The 22,407-nt window shown below is 56.7% G+C and overlaps 1 protein-coding gene across 2 annotated transcripts in view; it reads right to left on the reverse strand.

Annotated features, from left to right (window-relative positions):
* Positions 1 to 22,407, reverse strand: part of GLIS1 (GLIS family zinc finger 1) — a 227,416-nt gene that overhangs the window by 13,336 nt on the left and 191,673 nt on the right. For both annotated transcript variants that reach the window (XM_024739287.1, XM_024739288.1), the window contains 3 exons: positions 9,315 to 9,476; positions 4,456 to 4,566; positions 270 to 402 (listed from right to left, as the gene is read on the reverse strand). In XM_024739287.1, the coding sequence (XP_024595055.1) occupies positions 270 to 402; positions 4,456 to 4,566; positions 9,315 to 9,476 (406 nt within the window). The remainder of the gene's footprint in view (positions 1 to 269; positions 403 to 4,455; positions 4,567 to 9,314; positions 9,477 to 22,407) is intronic.

Here is a 22,407-nt window from a genome sequence, read left to right on the forward strand (position 1 = left end):
CCTAGGCCCCGTGAGGCCTGGGAGGCCCAGCTGGGAGGAGCCTGGGCTTCATCCCAAGGGCAGTGGGGAGCCACAGAGGAGTGTGAAGGAACATACACCTGGTCAGATAAGCAGCAGAGTCAGTAAGCTCCAAGGAGTGGGTGCCCTCCAGCAGGTCATGCCCACATGGCCCCCGCTGCCCAGAGAGCCTGGCCATCCTCCTGGAGGGCTGCGTACAGGAAGGGGCCCCTCCAGGCTGTGCGCCTAGCCCTGCCTCCCTGTTTGCGTACCTGGGAGCAGCTCCTGGCTCAGGGTGCGGCCACCCTTCCCATTGCTGGCAGCCAGCTGTGTGGATGCATGGAGCTGCTGTAGGGCCAGACACTCGGTCAGGACATCGGCCTCAGCATCAGGGCACATGTGCAGCTGGGGAGTGAGCAGAGAGAGAGAGAGTGTTAGCGCGAGACCACCTGCCCATGGGCAACCCTTGCTTTAGGGGACAGGGCAGGAAGGACAGTGGTCCCAGGGCACGACCCCTCCCTCACTGTACCTCAGTTTCCTCAACTGTCAAATGGAGCTAATTATGTACACAGCTAAGGTTGTGTTAGTTCAGGGCTGAGAAGCAGATGCTAAGGGAAGGTTGAACATGCAAGGGTTTTAATAGGGAGAGTGCCTGTGTGAGAGAAAACAGGGAGAGCTGGGCAGGCTGGGAGAGCCGTCAGACCAAGGGAAGGAGGGAGGGGGAGGAAGCTTCCTCGACTGGGAGCCTAGGTACCAGGGAGTCCTCAGGGAACCAAAGTCTGCTGGGAGTCAGGGGGATCCAAGTCTCCCAGGAAGGGGTCTGGTCTCACATCCCCGCAGGGCCTGCCGGGCTCAGTCTCTGGCTGGGAGCGCCCGCAGGAGGGGTGGCCTCGGCACAGACGCCGAGAAGGCATCAAAGTGCAGCAGCTGGGGCCTTCCAAGTAGCTGGAGCTCTGTGAGGCCCATTTTCGGGGCTGCTGCCGGGGTGACTGATGCCATGGAGTAAGATACAGGGGGCACGTGCAGTTAAGTGTCTCCTCTCTGGCTCTCCCCTCCCCTGCCCGTAATAAGCAACAATACCCCTCAGGCCAGGCTGCTGTGAGAAGTGAGGAGAGGATGGGCATGAACGCTTGTTGAAGGTGCGGTGTCAAGGGCTGGCTGGCTCCACTGGCAGAGTCCCCCAGGCTCACATGACAGTGGGCTCGCTGGGTCGATACCTGGCCTTGAGGGTGTTGGCTAAGAGTATGCTTGGGTGGGCAAGTCTTTGGCCAACCGCCCTCAGCTGTCCCTAAAGACAGACTTGAGCTCGACACCTCAGACCATCTTCACGTCTCCAGATGGGGCCAGATGGGCACAGGGAGGGGCTGGTTGGGGCCAAAGGGAGGGTCCCTTCTCCCAGGGAAATCCCAAAGCTGACCACCATCAGAGTCCTGAAGATTGACTTGTCCAAACCCTCATTTTATCTGGGACAAAACCGACTCAGAGAAGGCAAGAGCCTTGTCGCATGTCACACAGCAGCTGGGAGTCAGCCCTGAGGGTTTTTCTACCTGCTCAGGCCAGCTAAGCCAGCACCCCGGCTTGGGGAAGGCATGCCCAGCCTCCCGATGGGCTCTCGGCTCCCTGACCCAGCAGCTGTTTTCCATGTAAGTTAAGTTTCTGGCAAAAGAGGGCCAAGGCATGTTCTTACAGACCGCAATGTCGATCGGATTAGGAGCAGCGGGAGAGGAGAATTAAGGAAGAAAAGCATTTCTAATTCTCTCTGAAACGCAGCAGGGCTGCCAAAGAGCTGTCATAATACAAGGGTCGCTTTACCCAGAAAGATACATCATCCCCGATGGCTTTTAATGGACGCTTATTGTTGGGAAGTTTGCAGATCTGCGGCCCCAGGTCCCTGGGGCTCAATGCAAGCCAAGCACAGGGCCTGGGAAAACCAGGGCAGGATTCTGGCCCTTGGGCACCAGTCCGCTTGGGACAGAAGCCCCCCTGGCGTGGAGCCTGGGCCATTCCCTGTCCCTGACCAAGCCCTTCAAGCTGAGAGCACTGGAGAGAGCTTGGTCCTGGAAGCAGATGGGTCTGGCACTGTCACTCCCACACTGAACAACTCTGGGGAGATTTGTTACCTCTCTGAGCCTCAGTTTCCACATCTGTAAAATGGGGGGAAAATTGCCCACTTCCTAGTTATACTGAAGGTTATAGTGAGGACTAGATGAGATACAGTCTGTGAAGCACCAGGCTCGTCTCTCCTTTCTCAGGGTGAACGTGTGTTCATGGTGAGCTCGTGGCCCATGCTGTAAACATGTCCCTTCTTTGCTCTACTGCTTCCAGGGGCTCCCAAGCCTGTCTGTCCCCTCCTCATTGTCTTTGCCACTGAGGCCTGCTTGCTTCTAGCACCTCATCTCTGTATGCACCCATCCCACAGACTACAACAGTCTATTTCTCCAGCCTCTAGGCCTTTCTCTGCTTTATTCACGCCGTATCCACAGTTCTGAGAACAGTGCCTGGAGGACAGGAGCTGCTCCATAAATCTTGCCAAACAAATCAATGGGCTCTTCCCCCCTCTGTCCTCCTCTGTCATGTTCATGTCCCCAGATTGGCCCCTGGTGTTTTTCTTCCCCCCACACCCTCTCTGGCACTCAAGCACCCGTGGCCCCGGTGGTCCTCAGGAGATGTGGGTTAAACCCAGCGGCTCACACACTGCCTGTTCAAAACAGAACCTGCTGCTTTCTTCTGCAAACCTGCTTCTTTCTTAGATTCTCTTTCCCGGTGAAGGGGACCACCATCCGTCCGTCCATCCTGCCCCCAAACGTCTGACACTGATGCTCCTTCTGCCAGTCCCCCCACTGCCCAGCCCAGTAGTCGCCAAACCCAATCCCCTCCCACCTTGCCCCAGGTCAGCCCCCACTGTCTCCCCTGCTCCCCAGCAGTGGCCTCCCTGCCTTGAATGTCCCTCCAACCACCTCGACCCATTCATTCTCCACTAGGCCCCAGAGCCATCTTTCAGGGTGACATGTCCCTTTTTTGCTTATAACCCCTCGATGGCACCCCCTGTCCTCAGGACAGCCCAGACTCCTCTGCAGGGCTTTGGGCTGTCCTGTCGCCCTGTCACTCCACCTCCCCTTTGTGTGGCTTGCTGCTCAGCTCCGAGACAGGTAGGGGGCCCACTGGTCCTCGCATTGTGATTTAAGCTTCAGTTCCTCTCTTGCGCACGGTCTTCACCGGCCCAACGCTTACTCCTTCTTCAAGACTTAATGACAACACCCACCGACTTCTGTTCTGAACTTTTACTTTGGCCAAGTGTTGTTCAAAACCCTTGACATAGATTTACTCATTTAATCCTCATGACAACCCTTTAAAGCAAGTCCTCTTTGCCCCATCTGACAGCTGAGGACATGAGGAACAAAGGCGCTAAGACACATGCCCGAGGCCATGAGGCTAGTAGCGGTGAGCCCGCAGGCTGGCCAGAGCGCACACCACTGCCCCCACCCCCGGCCCCATGTCACTTCTTCCACGACCCACCCATTCCCACCCTGACGGGCTAGAGCCCCTTCTCTGTGCCCTGACTGTTCTCTGCACACGTCTACTGCAGTCTTTGTCATATCTCTTTATGTCTGTTTCTCACTGCCAGGTCTCCATTGAAGGTGGGGACCATGGTTTTGTATTTTTCCATCCTTGACGCTTAACATCAAATATTTATAAACAAGCCATGGCCAGTGGGCAGATGGATGAGAGAGGAGCTGGTGGACAGTCTGTGCGTGGATAAATGTCCACTGGCCGAGGGTGAGGAAGTACAGATCTTCCTCAGCTTACAATGGGATCACATCCCCAATAACCCATTGTAAGTTGAAAATATCACAAGTCAAAAATGCATTTAATACACCTAACCTACCAAACACCATAGTTTAGCCTCACCTACCTTAAATGTGCTCAGAACAATTACACGAACACAAAGCCTATCTTATAATAAAGTGTTGAATAGCTCATATAACATATTGGATACTGTCCTGGAAGTGAAAAACAGAACGGAGGTCTGGGAACAGAATGGCTGTTAGCATATCAGCTGTTCACTCTCGTGACTGTGCAGCTGACTGGGAGCTGTGGCCACTGCCGCTGCCCAGCGTCACAAGAGAGGATCTACTGCACATCGCAGGCCTGGAAAACGATCAAAATTCAAAATTCGAAGTATGCTTTTACTGAATTTGTAAAAATACCATCGTACCATCGTAAAGCTGAACAATTGTAAGTTGAACCATCATAAGTCAAACCATCGTAAGTCGGGGACTGTCTGGACACTTGGGCTGGTGGGAGGCAGATGGAGGGCAAGGGACGGAGGCACCCTTGGATGTGGAAGGCTGAATGCACGCAAGCAGTGTGGCTTGTACCTGCCTTGATGCTGGACGGGCGGCCGGGAGGCCGGGTGGGGGCATCTGCAGAGACGGGCCTGGAACGGAGCCCTCTTACCTTCTTACGCACCTGCTGCTCTTTGGCTGAATGGGCCTTCACGTGCTTGCGGAGGGAGCTGGGGTCTGTGTAGCGCTTGGAGCAGCCAGGGATCTGGCAGGCATATGGCTTCTGTAACATCAGAGGGCAGAGGTGGGGTGAGTGAGGGTCCATCTGCCAGGCCCGAGGTACCGCTGCATGGCCTGCAGTGGTGGGGGGGGGACGACTGAGCAAGGGGCGGCTGCAGGCTCACACCCTGTCCCTCCCTCTCTGTCCTGGGCCGGGAGGGGTCTGACTCAGCCAGGCCTGCCGATGGGTGCGGGGAAGGTGCCTGGCCTGGCAGTGAAGGAGGGGGTTTGTGTCTCCATTCTACCCTCATGCTGGGACCTCGGCTAAGTCGCCTCCCCTCTCTGAGTCTCACTTTTCTCCTCTGCATAATGGGGCCAACTGAGTCCTAAGGATTCTTTCTTCCAGCTCCAATACTAGCTCGGAGAAAATACACCCTTTGGGGCTTATGGCTGCAGAGAAGCAGCAAGTGGAGAATGAGTAAAGTGAGGTTGTTGCCTTGGAGGAGGGGGATATGGGAGCAACTGACCAAAACTTGCCATGGGTCCAGAATCACAGGTCCTTGACCCAACAGTCACAGGAGACCAGAGGGAACTGGATCTCAGACACAGCCCTGGGAGGCTGTGCCTCCATCTGTGCCCTTTGCGTCCCTTCCCCTCAGAGCCCCATCCCTCCTCTAGAACGAATGCATGCCCACCGCCTCCCCTGGTTCCTGTCCAGACCCCACCCTGCTCTCTGTGCCTCCAACCTCCCCTCACACTCACAGCCAGAGGGCCTTTCTCACAGGCCTGGCCATGCTCTCACCTTCTAACCCCCCTTGGCTCCCTGGTGCCCTTGGATACAGCCCACGTCCGGGCACTGAAGGCCCTTTGTGACTTGGGCCCTGCTTGAGTCCTCACCCCTCTCCCTGCCCCTGCACACCCACCGCCCAGCCCTCGTCACCTCCTCTCCAACCTTTCCTCGAGTCTTCTTCCCACTGCCACCTCCCGAGCTTCCAGAGGCAGTGCTGTCCACCTGCACTGCTGGGTCTGTTCAGTGGTGAGTTTTCCTCAGGGGAGGCTCCCTTCTGATTCGTCTCAGGCCTCAGGGTCTGACCCAGGGCAGGGACCCTGTGGCTCTAACTGAATTCTGAGCTCTCTGTAGGGGCCTCCACAAGACCTTGCTTGCGGACTCCAGCTGCTACTTGAAGTCCCTAAGGCGCCCTTTTTGAACACATCTAGTGGCTCCGATTTCTCGGGGCCTTCTGGCCTCCAGCGACTGCAGGGGACGTCATGGGGAGGGGACGTTTGGAGGTGATGCCTATGTCCCTGTCAGACACGCCCACTGGAACTGCCCCCCCTCCCCGAACCTCAAGGCGAGTCAGCCCTGCTAGACCTCGTGGGGAGGGAGAAGCAGAAAGAGACGGCCATACCTTGGTGCTGCCACGGAGAGTTGCCAGGTTAAAGAAACGGAGGAGAGCAAAAAGAGAGAGACAGAGCAGTGAGAGGCTTGCCTTGCTGAAAGGAAGGTATGGGCGGGAGGGTGGAAGGCAGGCCTCAGACCTGTCCCTACACAACCACACAGAGACACAGACACAGACCGACACGCTACAGGGTCCCTCTCACACAGGCCTGCTCCCTACCCCAACATACGCACGCGTGCGTGCATGTGTGCACACACACACACTTTCTCTCATGGGCCCTACCCTGCCCTGCCCCAGGCCCGGTCCCCTGGGGACGCTGATACAAATCCACACGCTTTTGTCAAAAAGCAAACAAACAGAGCTCCGTGTGTGCAGGCACCCTCGCCTGGAAAGAGGGCACAAGGCCCATCTCTGTGTTTGTTTTTCCAGAGCCTGACGTGTGTAGAACATTCCTCTGGCCCAGCTCCCCCATGAGCCCTCAGGAAACCCTGTGGCTGTCCCAAGCAGAAGCCAAGCCCCGGGCCTGGAGTCACCACAGCAGCTCCAAAGCCTCATTAATAGCAGGACGCTCACGGCCGTGCTGTGAGCATGGAGCACCTCACAGAGCCCTCCTGATCTGTGTTCAAGACAGCTCCTCACCTACTGAGTCCCCACAGTGCAGGCCTGTGCTCGGGGCTGGCCACCCACGATCTCCTTTCAGTCTCACACCCACCCCGTGGGAAGCATCCACACTTTGCCGATGAGGATATCGAAGCTGATGCTTTGCCCAAGATCTCACGGTGAGTGGAGTGCCCATGACACTCTGCTAGGGTGCCCCCTCTCTTCTGCAGCCCTGAAGGGTCCAGGGAAGTGGGCAAAGGAGAGATTATCACCCCCTTCTTCCCTATAAGGAAATGGAGGCCAGGGCAGGATGGTCTGTGGCAGTCGGGACATGAACCCCACATGGAGTGCCTGGGACATGGCAGGATGTAGTCAGTATTCAGTCAGTGAGTCATAGGTCAAGAAAGGAGGGACTCAAGTTTGCTGTGCAGATCCTGTGTCTGGGCTCCACATTTGTCACCCCAGTTGATCCCCTATCCCTCTCATGTGAGGTAGATGTTTGAGGAAACTGAGGCCAGAGAGGATGGGTGGTGGTCCTGGGACCTCTGGGACCAGGTGGAGGGCCAGGGTTAGAACCCAGGCCGGTTCTCTCCAGTCTGTCCCACTGCTTTCCTGCCCACGGAGAGAATCCCATGTTCTCTGGTGCCAGAGGGGAGCTGGGGACATGACTGGGTCCTCTCTGGAAAACAAGGCCCAGCCTACATGGGGCTGACCCAGTGGGCCTGAGCCTCGGGCGCTGGGAAAGCAAACTAGCCACGGGGGGGTCCGCCTACATGTCTCCATGGGGCTGGAGTACGCGGGGGCTGCGCTTGGTGGTTGCACCTCCTGGGCTTGACCAGGACCTTCTGAGGAGATGCAGGCCTGAGACAACCCTGCGAGCTCATTCTGGGCCTGACCCGACCCAGCCCTCGGAGCTCTGTTCACACACCAAGTTGGGGCCAGAGGCATGTTGCTTTGGGGCTGGGTCCAGGAAGTGCAGTAAGGGGAAGGGAGGAAGGGTATGATTCAGGGTAGGTGACCCCGAGATGCTGGAGGGACGTCACCCGGGGGGAGCGGGGTACAGAGAGGCCTGGTGCTGTTGAGGCTGCCTTGTGGCCTCTGGGAGATGGTGCTGGGGCACAAGCCATGCCTCTCAGGGTTGGGACAGGTGCCAAGGGCCCCAAGGGCTGGGCATGTGAGGAGGTAACAAAGGCAGAGGGATTTGGGAAGAAGATACCTCTTCACTTCATGTCCCCAACTCCCGTGACAGTGAGACTGAGAGGGGCGGGGTGGGGACAGCAGTCGGGCTCAGGTTGGCGGGAGGGCTCCCCCTTCCCACCCTCTCCCCTCGGCTCTTCTCCCCTTTTCCAGCAAGGGGCAGCAGACTTGGGGTCAGGCAGACTGGGTGGCATCCCAGCTCCACCACTTACCAGCTGTGTCACAATCAATGACTTCATCTCTGACTTTCAGTTTCTTTGTTTGCAAGATGGGGATAGGCCCCTACACCTTGTGGTTTGTCACTAGGATTAAACTGAGGGACAGTGTGTGTGATATTAGGGGACAGGGGAGATGTGTAGAACATTCTGCCCAGGGCCTGGGCCTGGCCCCAAAACCTGACTTCCTGCTATTTTCTGCTACCCACTTCCCCCATCTTTTCTGGGTCTTGGTTTTCCCAGCTATAAAACCCCAGAGGGCCTCTAGCTCTGACCTCTATTGTTATGTGGCTTCCAACTTACCCTGGAGGGGTCAGTCGCCCTCCTGGGCCTCTGTTTCTTCATCTGTATGTCTGTATACTGGATGGGCTGGGCTGGACGGCCACTCAGGTCTCCCAGTTCCTGACCAGCAGAGTTCCCCAAACATTTGCACAAAATGCAGAGACACAGGCCAGTGGCCCAGACGTGGAATCTGGCTACGGACCCGTCTCCTGCTGCACATGAGGGCTGGGGGCCTCCCAGGCTGGGTGCATCCTATCACATAGGCCCTATGAGACTGGGGTGAGGCCCAGTGCTGAGTCAGCTCTGCCACCTTCCAGCTGAGTAGCGAAGTGGTCAGAGCCCCGCTTCCCTCATCTGTCAAATGGGCTAGTGACCCCCCGACTGGCAGGGTCATTGTGAGATCGTGGGAGACGATGTTCTAGGAAGTGCTCTGCTAACCGCTGAGGTCTGTATGCACGGGAGAGAATGCTTGGACCGATGCCATGATGGAGCTGCAGGTTATCACATTGGCACAAACAAGGGAAAGGAGGTAGACACACGAGCATCTGGGGCCCAGGCCACTATTCCAGGGGCCTGGAGTCTTAGGCCCTTCTCACCTCAACTCCTCACCCACTGTGCCCGGGAGATACAGAATGGCCCTGGAGAGCCTCTGGCCTGTCTCCATGGAGGGAGTGGGTGGGAAGAGCAGGGAGGACCTGCTCTGGGGGTGACTGACAGGCCTGGGGATAGGATGCAGGATGTGAGCTCACCCTCTCAGTGGGGCCCACACTAGTGCCTGGGCCGGTACCCTTGGGCTAAAGCAGTGGTTCTCAACTAGGGGAGAGTTTAATTCCTCCTCCCCAGGATTTTTGGCAACGTTGAAGGACATTTTTGGTTGTCATAACTGGGAAGTAGGAAATCGCTCCTGTCTAATGGATAGAGGCCAGGGATACTGCTAAACATCCTATACTGACAGTACTTCCCTCTCCCCACAAAGAATCGTCCCGCTCAAAATGTCAACAGGGCTCAAGGATGCAGGCAGGGTTTCTGCCTGGAGCTGCCTGCTGCCCTGCATTAGGCAAGTGGGGGCAGAGTGCGCGTCCTCCAACCCCACCCTTGGCCTCTGCCCTCGGGCCTACCGTATCAAGGTGGGTGCGCTGGTGCTTGGCGCGGTCGCTGGAGTTGCTGAAGGCCTTCTGACAGCCAGGGTGCTGGCACAGGTATGGCTTCTCGCCCGTGTGGCTCCGCAGGTGGATCTTGAGGTTCTCCAGCCTCGAGAAGGCCTTGCTGCAGCCCTCAAACTGCAGGAAAGGCTGGTGAGGGGTGCTCTGCAGCCCCCGGAAGGCCCACCGCCCAGCCTGGAAGTGGGCCCCAGCATCCTCTCCCCCCCAACCCCCTGACCCTGCCCGAGGCCTCCAGCTGCCCCAGTTCAGCTTCCCATGAAGTGCTCAGGACCCAAACTCTATCTGGGAAGCCCTGGTAGGTCCAGAAAAAAATACACCCCTGACTTACAAATGGCCACTAGGGCTTGAGAAAAAAGTGGTCTTTCCAACTCTGGATCTCAACAGGTTTGCCCTCCATCGGCATCTGGAAATGATGTGCTGCTCTAATGGCAGCACTGCCCTGAATGGACAGGATGTAGGTATACATCTATTGCAGACAGCCCTGGATTTGGAATCCAAGGCCTGGCTATGAGTCGGGCTCTGTCCCAGTGAGGCTTTGGGCACTGCCCTTGACCTCCCTGTGCCTTATTTCCTGGACTACAAACTTAAGACTGTGTGGCCACCACTCAGGGCTGATATGAAGGTCCCAAGGGGTAGGACGCTGACTGTCAAAGGGCTTTGCCCACCTGGAACACAGCATCAATGCTGATTGCTGTCAGAACAATGACCACATTTGTAAACGCAGTGTCTCTGATTTATCATTTGGCTGTTTATCTGTTTAACATCCATCAACATCCAGGCACTAGGCCCCATGCCAGGCAGTGGGCATTCAGTAGGTACAGCACAGACATGTGACGCCCCTGGTCAGGGTGGAGGTGAGCAGAGAGCAACAAATAGAGTGCTGACCCCAGCAGCCTCGGCCCAGCTCCCATCTCTCTCCCCAGAATCCTCTAACTTCAAACTCCTCCCTCCCTACTCTCTACACAGCTACCCCAGGAGCCTCTGGTGTAGGAAAGGGACCCTGTTGCTTCCGCCTGAAGTCCTGCGGGCCTGGCATTCAAACACTCAGCCCGCCACACGTTCCAGCCCCTCTTGACTCCCCACCAGAGGCTTGAAACAGCAGGGGTCCTCCAGGCAATCTCAAGCCTTTGTACTACTAGAAAGGCACTCAGCAAAGAATGTCCTATCTCATAACAATGCATCCAACCCCCTTCAGCCTTCAAAATCCTTCAAACACTGCCCGCCGAGCACGCCCTAGTCCTGGTGTGACTGGCCGCCATTCCCACGGTGCTCGCTGTGGGCAGGAGGAGGAGCTACAGGGGCTCCATCCATCCGGCTGTGGCGCTGGCTGTTTAACCACGTGACAACCGGGACGTGTGCGGCCTCAATGTCCCCACCTCAGAGACAGAGGCTTCCAGGGGCGATCACAGTGTTGGGACAAGATGCAGGCCACATCTGGGGCCAAAGCCCAGGTGGCTACTTTGTGCCTGCTGCCTTCCCATGGCAGTGGAGCAGGGGGAGGTGACCCTTGAGGAGGAAGAGATCAGAGGAGGCTGGGTTTCCTCTCATGAGCCATTGGTTCCATCCCTCAGGCCAGGGCAGACGTCAGAACAAGGACCCAGAGACAACGGTCTGGGGCGGGCTCTCCTGGAGCCTCTCCCTTGAAGACCCGGCCACAACTGTGGGCCGTGCTCTGCTGGGGCTGGTCCAAGGCAAGCTGTCCGCAGCTGGGTTTTAGAAGCTGTTCCGCTTCCTATTTCCAGATGTTATGCCTCTTCCGTGCATCAAAACCAGAAGGAAATCCTGTCTGGGGAATAAACAGGCCACGAGCCACGCCCCCCCTTGCTCTCCTGCAAGGCCGGTGCCAGGTTCACCCACAGTGAGGTGGGGCAGCGGCTGAAGAGCAGGCTGCCCCTCGGCTCCCAGCCGGTCCCTTTGTTCCTCTCTGGCCCGAGCCGGGAGGGTGGACATCTGAGGCGGAGGGGCAATAACCCCTCAGGTGCCGCGTGCCATTCCTGACTTTGGAGGGTCCATCCGACTCTGGAGATCTGTATATCATCTCCCCACCCGGTCTGTGCGCCTACCTGGCCAGCCGTCGGTCTCAGCACCGTTGCCCCCACCCCCATGCCTTTGTTCGGGCTGTGCCCCTCCTGGGACACCTTCCCTTCCAGTTCGCTGACAATTCAATCCAGACACTTTTCACGATCTGCAGCTTGGTGTTCGCGGTCTTCCAGCACGGCTGGACGCCTCTCCCATCTGCATACACCCCACACGTTATGCTGTAGCCACACGGGAGTGATCAGACCCCGAACGTGTTGGGAACTTGAATGCCCCCAGGCCTGCTGGAGCTGTTCCCTTGGAATGGAACACCTTTCCTTCCTTCACTCACTTGGCAGACATCTACTCATGGTGCCCAAGCACTACCTCCTTGGAGAAGCCTCTCCCAACCTCCTGCTCCTCCTTGGTCACACCCTGAGGTTTTCACTGCACATCCTTTGCCCTTTCTCCATGCCTCCAGGCTAAGGGTTTGGGAGTTCCTTGCAGGCAGAGCTAGCAGCTCACTTATGGGGCAAAGGGTGAGTTAGAAATGTGATCCAATGGTGGTTAAGAATAGGGATTCTGGGGACTTCCCTGGTGGCGCAGTGGTTAAGAATCCGCCTGCCAATGCAGTGGACACGGGTTCAATCCCTGGTCTGGGAAGATCCCACATGCCATGGAGCAACTAAGCCCATGCACCACAACTACTGCCACAACTACTGAAGCCTGCGCACCTAGAGCCTATGCTTCACAACGAGAAGCCACCGCAACGAGAAGCCCGCGCACCGCAATGAAGAGTAGCCCCCGCTCGCCAAAACTAAAGAAAAGCCCGTGCGCAGCAACAAAGACCCAACACAGCCAAATATAAATAAATTAATAATTTATATTAAAAAAAAAGAATAGGGGTTCTGGAGCCTAGGGGTGCACACGCCTCCCTCGTGTTCATCAAGGTACCCCACACCTGTGCATGTGCGCTGTGCCTATGCCATGCCTGTGTATATCGGCCCAGCTCGTCCTGCCCACCCCTACCCCACTGGAACTTAACAGAGCTGAGTCCCAGGCTGGGGTATAACAAGCAGCTGGCCACAGCACCATGATGGGGGACCCATCCCTCAAGGTAGAACCAGAGGTAGCAGCAGGTGGGGTAGCAACTGCCCCATCAGGACAGGTCTGGGACGAGGATGTTACAGGTACACCTGGCAGAGCAACGCCCGCAGCAGAGCCAGCATCCCAGGCATGCCAGGGCCTTGAGGGGAGATGGGCTCTGCCTGCAGCTGCTTGCCAAGGTCCCCGCGATCCTCCCCCTTTAACAACCCCAGAGATGGGCTAACAGAGGCAGAGAGAAGAGGACGGGAATGCTCGTGGGTTCAGCACCTGTGCGCTCACTCTGCTAGGCCTGGTAATGTCTCTAGCATGATCGAGTATCCTCTCCACAGCCCTCGGGGCAAGTATCTCTCCCACTGTCAGGAGATGAGGCTCGGGGGAGTCAGCACAACAGTTACAGACATGGACCCTGGTGTGGGACGACCAGGGCTTGTGTCTTGGCTGCTCCACTTGTGAGTGATCCGAAATGAGTCCCTTCAATTCTTTGAGCCTGTTTCCTCATCGTAAAACTGGGTGAGTTCTACCGACCTCAGAGGGTGGCCGTGAGGACCGCACAGTAAGTGCTTCCCTCGGTACCAGGTGCTTGCTCAATACCGTCATTGTAGCTACTATTTAGGATCACAGAGCAGGTAAGTAGTGGAGTGGCATTCTGCCTGGAGTGGCAACTCCTGGGCCTGCTGGCCCTCTGTGGAGTTGGAAGGGTGTGTGTGTATGCGTGTGTGTGTGATGTCCCGCTGGGCATGGTGGGCTCTCAAGTCCCCCCATAGTCCTGTTTCTACTTCTCACTCTTTAACCCCTCACCTCACTCCCCATCTTCTTCCTCCAGCCTGACATCCAGACTAACCTTCTCAACACACCCTGGGCTCTCCAGCCCGTGGGCTCAGGCCTATCAAAGGGGTGTCAGCCTGCTCCTGGGGCCTGGAGCAGGCTGGGGACTGGGGAACAGTCTGGAGGGGCAGGTGCCCCAGCACCTCCTGTGATGGGGAGTTATCTCAGTGCTGTCCTGGCTCCACCTCCAAGGAACAGGTGCCCTGGACAGGTGTGCTCCCCCACCAAGCCCCTCATCTGTACCCTGGGGAGCCAGGACCTGACAGGGCTCACACAGTGGTGGAAGGGCCTGGTCTGGAATCCTAGAGCTGGGGCACCTGAGTTTCTCATGAGTCCTTCTCTGCTGCGTTACAGTGGCAGCTTCACCAGACAGCCCCCAAGACCCCTCCAGCTCTAATGCTTTATGAGTCCATTTTTAAATTGTAAATCTAACCAGGTCACCCTGCTCAGGACCCTCCAGGCTCGTTGTGCCTTCTGACATCCAGTCAACCCCCTTAGCCTGGCATTCAATGCCCTCCACGGTCTGGTGTGTCAGAGGCTGGGGTGAAGGGTTCAAACTTGGAAAGCAGATGGCTCTGTAATCTTGGCAAGTCAGTGCCCTCTCTGTGGCTCAGTTTCTTTCTCTGTAAAATGAAGATGCGAGGAAGCAGCTCACAGAGCTGTGGCAGTGGGGCAATGTGCATATCTGCATGGCACGCAGGACGTCAATGTTGTCACTATTATCCTGGTGGTGGTGGTGTCTTGCCCTGAGGGAGGACACCCCTGTGGGGCAGGCTTTACTGACCCCAGAAGTAAAGAATAGGAGGCCCTGGTTGATGTGTTTGCCATTGATTGGTGTGGCCCTAAAACTCTTTCCACGCCAAGCCCGTGGAGTACCCTTTGGGCACCTCCAAAGAGAGTGAGGCTGCCTTTTGGGATGGGAATGGCTTGAAGGGGCCCCATGCACTGACTGTGTGGGGTCTGGGGGGACAGCAGAGAGAGGTGCCCCACCACTGCTGTGTCATGGGGTATAGACGCTGCCAGAATGGAAACAGGGGTCTTATTGGAACAGAAATGGAGTCAACGGGCACATCCGGGCTTTGGGTCTCCGTTTGCTTGAGGCGGGTGGAGGATGGGCCTTAAGGCAATGCTATGGTGACCCAAGGGTGTAATGATGCTTCCACAGGGTCTGCACCCCACGGGGTACATGCTAGGGTGGGGCCTTCCTGACATTCCTCCCCCAACACTCCAGTCTTCTGAGGTTCTAGGGCAGATTTTGCCCTGGACAGACCCCTCCTCTCTGTTGTCCATGTCCAGGTGTATAACCTGCAGAGCACACCTCCTGGAACACCCCTGCTCCCACTGCAAGGGGGCAAGGAGGTGTAATTGCCCCCACCGTGCCAGAGGGCACCAAGCCTGGGCTCGGCTGCAGTCAGAACTGCCGTCTCTTCTAGAAAGAAGTGACCCATCCATCTCCAACACAAGGTAGCAATGTCAGACAAACCCTACAGCTCTGAAAGTCACTCGTGTGCCCCAAGTGTGGAGCCTTGGGATCAAAACATCCCCAAACTCACCTGTTCCAGAATGAATCACCACCCCATGGGTTTGAATGAAGGGACCCCCAGAAACTCCCATTTCTACTTCTAGATCTCCTTCTCTTCCTCCTCTTCATTCTGGCTCAGCAGATGCTTAGCTGTTTCCAGAATATACACCACCCCTCCCAGTCAGCCTATGATCTCCACTCTTTGTCCACAGAAACTGCCCTGTGCAAGCATTCACATGGCCCAGCCAACGGTGCAGCACAGGGTTATTCACTTGGGGAACTGTGGTGCCACTTCTGCTGGTTGGACTCCCCGGCCACTGACCTCCCACCTTCCACCTGGATGCTTGAGCCAGAAACCTGTTCCTTCCTCCCTGGCCCCTGCATCCAGCCATCTGCTAAGCCAGGGAAATGCCACCTCTTAAACATCTTTCACATCCGCCCACTACTCTGGTCCACACCCCAGCACTGCTCACCCAGGTGACTGTACCAGCCATCCTGCCTCCACCCTCCCCTCCCAATTCATTCCCACATGATATCCAGTATCTAGAACAAAGACGGAAGCCTATAGGTGTGTCTGAGCCCCCTTTCCCCGCCACCCCCGTTCACACCCTGCATGGCTCCCCAGTGCCTGGGCAAGTACAAACCCTCACCCCAGCATTCTGGCTGGTGCGACCTGGCCCTGGTAACAGCTTGGTGATGTCTGCCCCCTCCACCCCCACGCCCCCCACCACTGTGTTTCAGCATCAAATTGGCCTGGGTTCAAATCCATTCTTCCGAACTGGATGACCTGGGCAAGTTCATTTCACTTGTCAGAGCTCAGGTGCCTTATCTGTAAATGGGGGCATCCACTTGGGCACACCTGGGCAGATGGTGGGTGGGTGCTCTCTGTGAACCACAGGGTATATGCAGCACCCTGCGGCCAGAGCCCTGATGCCAACTGTGTGCACCCAGAGGATTACCCGGGCACCTCTTATTCGGGATGAATTTGCAACACACCAGTTCACATAACCAAACACAACAGATTTATCTGGCCAGAAGCAAAGGCTCACATGCCATGGGCAACAGAGACGGTCGCTACTGTGGGTAAGGCGTACACGGAGAGGGGAGAAGGAAGAGAAGAGCTATCTGACAGTCTAGAAAAATGTAAGAGTGAGTGCTGGGTTTTTCTTATTTACTTAGAAGGCATAAACATTAAAATATGTACTAAGATGAAACTGGGGTGAATTCAGAATGACCTTAGTGACTGGGTGACACCCTCTCAGTCACCTCTCAGGAGCCGGGAGCCATATGTGTTTTGTGTGGTACTTCATTTAATTGTGACAACAGGCTCTTCTGGTGACGCTCCTTTCTAGCGCCACTCTGCAGATGAGGAAACTGAGGCTCAGAAAAGTGACATCACTGGCCCTAAGTGATGTCACACAGCCAGTAAGTGGCAGAGCTGGGACTGGATCTCAGGTCTGGCTGATGTGCAAGTCTGTATACATGTGTCCCTAAGTGCTCTGGCTACCACCTCAGGGACCCCTACAGAAAGCACCCAAAACAGGCAGGTACTCGGGAACTATGACCATGATTTCCAACTGGGCTCACATCCTGGATTCCTTTCCCAGGCAAAATCAGGCCCAGCCCTGGATGCAGAGCTGATGCTGGGCGAAGGAGACGCCCTCCTTCCTCCCGGTGCCCCCGAGAGGAGATGCCACCACACAAAAAGGAAAGCCGAGGCAACACAGCAGAGAACAGCGAGCCCGGCTGAGGCACAGAGTCTTGAAAGGCCCAGTTCCCACATGTGGGGCGTGTTACTAAAGAAGATTCAAATAACGGGGGAAAATACCCCGGGAACCATGAAGCCCTAGACCATCTGGAGTTTTATAGTAACAGGCAGGGGAAAATCAGAACCTAATTGAAAAAAGTCCACTGCAATCCATTACCGCTGCATGCAGCTCACAGAACCAAGGGCAGGAGATGAAAGCCTGAGAGGAGCCGCCCCGGGAGCTGGGGAGGGGGCACCCTCTTCCCTTCCAGACCAAGCCCAAGGACCCTTCAAACTCTGGCTGGGGGAAGGAGAGGGCACTGGGTCTGGCATCAGAATCTGCAGGGCTGGGCTCACCCCACTCAGCGAGCTGCCGTCTCTGAGCCTTTCTCGCACCTGTGAAAGGGCAGAGCGAGTTCATTCAGGGCAGCCCCGGCACGGAGCCAGCTGGTGCCGGGCACGCCTGTTCTCTCCCTCTGGGCCTTGGGGGATGATCAAGGGCCCTGTGTCACATGTGAGGTGTGGGAAATTGTGCCACAGGCCGAAGGCCACGAGGTCTCGCAGACAGAAGTTTGTGCCAGGGACTCACCACCGACCGCCACGAGCTTGGGCAGGTCATTTCCCACCTCTGCCCTCATTTTTCTCCTCTCTAAAATGGGGCCACCACAAACGGCTGCTAGAAGTAAATAAAAGGACATGCCCAGCACGGGACCTGGCACACAGCGGTCCCTGAGGAATGTCAAGTTTCCTCCCTGTGGCTGACATGGGCCAAGGAGGAGGGAGGCCCTTTTCTCATGCTCTGGCTAAGGATCTGGACACAAAGGGCAAGGAGGAGGTTTGGGGGAACAGGGCACACGGGTGGGGGCAGGAGAGGAAATGCCTCCAGTTTTGGCCTTTGCCAATGACTTGCTTCTAAACAAACACATTTCTGGTTTAAGGGTAAAATATATTGGGTTTCAACAGTCTGGCAGGCCATTCAGGGATCAACTTTTCATTTTCGTACAAACTTTTAACCTACTTTACAACAGTGATTTGGATGGGAGAGCTGCACGGTGCCAGATCCTTCTCCAAGATGTCAAATAATTCTGTTTGGCCAGCTTGAAAGGCCAGCCAGCCGGGAGCTGAGGTCCACGCCTCACCCTGCTCCCCGGGAGAGGGGTGCTGCTCTGCAGTTACTGTCCTCTGAACCCCATGGGTTTTCCACGAGGGTCTTCTCAGGGCCTTGTGCTTCGAGGGTCCTCAGAGGTAGGTGGAGGCAATAAGGGGAGGGACAAAAGTGAAGAGTCCTGGGAGGTGAGGCTGGATGGCACTGGCCTGGACTGTGCCCTGTGAAGGCTGTGAGGGTCTGGTCCAGCCTTGGGTACCTAGTGCCGTCTGAGTGAATGAATGGACGGGTAGATGGGGGCCGGAGGGAGACCATGACTGTAACAGCAGCTATCACATTTACTAGGTGGGGGACTGGGCCAAACTCTCCCTAAACATGTCTCCTTAGTCCCATTAACCAGCACGACAGGTCCCCTTGTTACAGAGGTGGAAACTGAGGCCCAGGGAGTTTATGTGAGAGAGACCCCGAGCTCATGAGGGATGGAGCCTGGGTTTGCCTCCAGAGCCCTTCTGTGCCTGGGCCCACTCTTGTCCTAGGCAGCCAGGACCGAGGGGTGCCATGAGATCCAAGGCAAGCATCTCTCAGCTCTCTAGGCCTTCATGACCACCTAGAGAAGCTGGAGGCACACAAAAGGCAGAGAGAGACTGGGCTAGGGGGCCACAGGCCTCCTTTCCAGAGCCGGTCAGACTGGGCCTGCCCTTGGGAGGAGATTTCTCAAGCTAGCAAGGTGCGGGCTGGAGATTCCCCATCTCTTCCTCACCAGGACTGCGTTGGAGGCTCTGGGCTGGGCGCTTTTCCAGCAGAAAGTCCCTCTCTGGGCAAGAAACAGGTTCCTGTTCCCAGCCAGAGAGAGCCAAGAGGGCTAGGCCACCTTTCCAGGGTATGCAGAGCTCCCCAGGGTAGGAGGTGCACGGGGAGGTTGAGTCTGCTCACCCAGTAGACAGGTGGGATCCAGGGGGCTCCCCATGCTGACACACGGCTTGAGGTGTGGAGAGAGGCTCGGCTAGGGGCCAGGGCTCAGAGACTGCGCAGAATGGCTGACACACGCACACACACATAGCAAGCCACCAGCCGCAGACCCAGAAATGCAGACATGCACACACTCTGACACCTCTTCTGCCAACCAAGCCACACGTCAAAGACACAGAACCCCAGGACACCAACACACAGTGCGTGCGCACACACACACACACACACACACACACACACACACACTCACTCATACATATACCCAAGGACACCCAAGCCCAGACCCCACCACAGGCACAAACGTACAAACTCCGTGGACTCTAGATGCACCGACATACAGCCCCACGTACAGCACAGTAGAAACTGGCTCACATATCAGAACACAGATGGCCTCATGGTGCTCTGTGTGCACACAGGGAGAGACACCCAGAGACAAAATCCAGCAAAGGCTTCCTCCAAGAGGCCAGTGGAGAAAGACAAGTCCTCACACCAACATCTCCACACCCAACAGAGCCAGACCCATGGACAGTCACGCTCCCACATGCCCCTCCATGGCTCCAGGCTGCCCAGGAGAGGAGGCTGCAGGTGGGAAGAGCCAGCTGAGCCCACTGTACCTCCTGATTTTCCCACGGCAGCTGGACAGGCTTGGCTTTGGGGAGGGAACATGTGGCCATAGAGAACTCCAAGACAGGGCCGCAGGCCACCCTTTGGCCCCACTGACCTCTAGCCCAGTGCCCACTCCCCCTTCCTAAGCTCCAGCCGCAGGCCTTTGCCCATGCAGTGTCCTCCGCCTGTCCGGTCCTCCCTGCCCTTCTGGTCTTGGCTCAAGCCTCAGCCCTCCCCTCCTCCTGTGCCAGGCCTTCCCTAATCGCCCCTGTTCCCACCCTGCCCTGAGCGCCCGGACACCACCCTGATGCACTGAGGCCAGGACGGCCTGTCTCTCACTGCTCGTCCTCTCTGCAGACGCTGCATACCCGCTGAGCCTTGCCAGATGCTGCCCGGTCTCTAGAGCTCACCCCCAAGAGGAGAGGCAGGCACAGGTGGGAAAGCAACACGGCAGCCCATTCCATCTCCACAGCCAACTGAGAAGCAGAAGCACCTGGCCCATTTGCTGAGGAGACACCTGTCCAGGTGCGTCAACATCTGATCCTAAGAGCTGGGGGTAAGGCAGGTGAGCGCTGCTCCAGGAGGAGGAGGGGAGGGGCTGTAATGAATGAAAGGGTTCTCTCCAGCCTCAACTCTCCCCCAAACAAGCCTGCGCCCACAGCCTGGGTCTCAGGTCCAATTCCTCCTCTTCCTGGCCCCTGTGAACCTCAGTGTGCTCCCTGCAAAGGGGATGACACTCCTGGCCTCAGGGGCCTATGATGGACAGCGGGGTGTGGCCTTGGTACTGGGCACAGGGCAGGTGCTCAGTCCTCTTTTCGGCTCCTCTCCCGAATTCCAAGGAGAAACAACAGAGGGTGGTTCCATGGTGTGAAAAACATTAGGGTCTGAAGACCTGATTCCAGCCCTGGCTCTGTCACAGGTTACTGTGTGACCTTAAACCAGTCACCTGCCTTCCTTGGGCTTAATTACCCGGGGCCGCCTGCCCAGGATTGGCGAGTGCACAGGTGGCGGCTGCATGAATTAAGCCCTGTACAACCTGCAGCACCCTGGGGCTGCCCGGGGAGAGAGGAGATCCAAGACATTCCACCCATCACCTGAAAGAAAACCTCATGTCGGGTCAGTGCGAATCATGACAAACGTACACGTGCAAAGTTCCCTTCTGAGGTCATGGGTGGGAGCAACCTGCCCCATGTGCACCTGGGGCTCAGTTCCCACCAGGAATGTCCCGTGAGGCTCTGGGCCCCTTGGGAGGGGGGAGGGGCACGGCTGGGCCAGACTGCTGGTGTGTGTAGCTCGGGGGTAGCAGGGGCCTGTGGAGGTCGTAGTGAGGGTGTGGGGAGCCACAGAGGGCTGTGCTCAGTCAGGGGGAGCCCTACTGGAGAGGACATGAGTGACCCACTCCCAGGTGCTCAGGAACAGAGTCGGGTGACTGCATGTTCACCAGGGCTGCTTGGAGGGTGCAAGATGGTTCGTAAGTTACCTTCGGGGATATCCAATGGCTCTAAATTGGGTTGGATCCGACACCTGGGGCCCAGTGGGATAAACAGGCCAAGCTGACCTGCCTCAGCATCGTCACCACTCTCCCACCCGCCACAGATCCTCTGTGAGGCCCTGTGATGGCAACTTAGGGCCACACACTGAAGAGGGTCACGTGGCTCCACATTGCTCGCTGCTGCCACTGACTGAACCCAGTGCCTGGACTCACTTATAATGGTGGATGGAAGGAACGATGACAGCCCAGCTTTCAAACTCGAGCTAATGAAGGAAGGTCAATTGCCATTAGGAACCAAGTACACAAACAACAACAAAACAAATGAAATCCAACCTACAGAAGGACGAGAAGAAAGGAAGAGACAGGGCAGACCTTTCCAGTGACCAAGTGCCTCAGTCTGCAGGACACCTCTCTTCCCTGGTCTAACCAGTATCACGGCAACCTCGCCAGAGGCAGGACTGAGGCTCACAGGCTCACTCTGGGGCTTCTCGAGCCACTGCTCATGCCTCCCAACTGGCCCACTGTGCAAGAGACATCCAGCTGGGAGCTGTGCACTTGGCTGGTTCAGCCACAGAGGACTCCCCTGGGCCAGGTGTCCTGGGAACGTCCCTTTCCCTGCTAGGCCTCAGTTCTCATCTGTCAAATGGGTATGTAGTAACAGCATTGTGCCTCCACCCAAGTGCTTCTGGAGGAGATTAGTTGGCAGAAAGCAGAGCAGACAGGAGTGAACTCCTGGCTTTTGGGTTTCAAAATCTCAGGTCTCGGGGCCAAATGGAAAGAACTCTGGAGACAGAGATGAGTCACACACAGTAAATATTTCAAATGATTTTCCGCCCCAAGCCATCTGAGAGTGCCCAGCACAGGCCTGGCACACAGTGGGCTTGTGTGAGAATATCTGTTAATGAATGAAAGAAGAAAGCAACAAACATACGAACCTTGAGGGAAGTGTGGAGCAGGGCAGGGAGCCCTCCAAATTAGTGGAGCCCAGGAGAAGCCTAGGTGGGAGGAAGAGCAAAGCTTCCTGTGTTCCCACCCCTGGAAAATGTCTGGCTGGGAAAGGGACGCTGGAGGGAAAGCAAGACACGGGGAGACGGCAGGGCTCCCTCAAAGTGGGGAGGCTCAGAGCTCTGCCCTTTCACCCTGGGGCCAGGCTCTGGTGTGCTGATAGCACCCCCAGTTAGGCTTGTGGGACCTGAAGCAGGGCTCCTCCCAGGCGGGCAGGACTCTGGATCTCTCAGGAGGTCCCACACCCAGATGTTGAGTCCAAGCTGGCCCCAGGGCAGCCTTTCAGATGGATGGGAGACCGCTGGGCTCTGGGCAAAGACAAGGTGGGGTGCAGGACAGCTCAGAAGATGCCAGCGTGAGAAATGACTCTGAGGACCCCTCGGTTCAGTGCAAGCCCCTCCCACCCACAGAACTGGCGCAGGGGTTTGTGAACTGCCTGAGATTTGCTACTCAGCTACGGAGACTCAGAACAGGATGGGAGTTCAAGGAAGACTTTCAAGTTACACTCTCTCACACTCAAGTCTGTGGACTTCAGGTTCAGACCTGACATGAATAAAATAGAGACCATTGTCTGCCCTGTCACGAGGATGTGGAAAAGGCAGAAGGGAGGAAAACTGCTCCTGAGGTGTGCACCTCTGAGTCGGCCTGTGCGGC

The sequence above is a fragment of the Neophocaena asiaeorientalis genome, unplaced genomic scaffold (assembly GCF_003031525.2).
Source record: "Neophocaena asiaeorientalis asiaeorientalis breed wild unplaced genomic scaffold, Neophocaena_asiaeorientalis_V1.1 scaffold138, whole genome shotgun sequence".
NCBI lineage: Eukaryota > Metazoa > Chordata > Mammalia > Artiodactyla > Phocoenidae > Neophocaena > Neophocaena asiaeorientalis.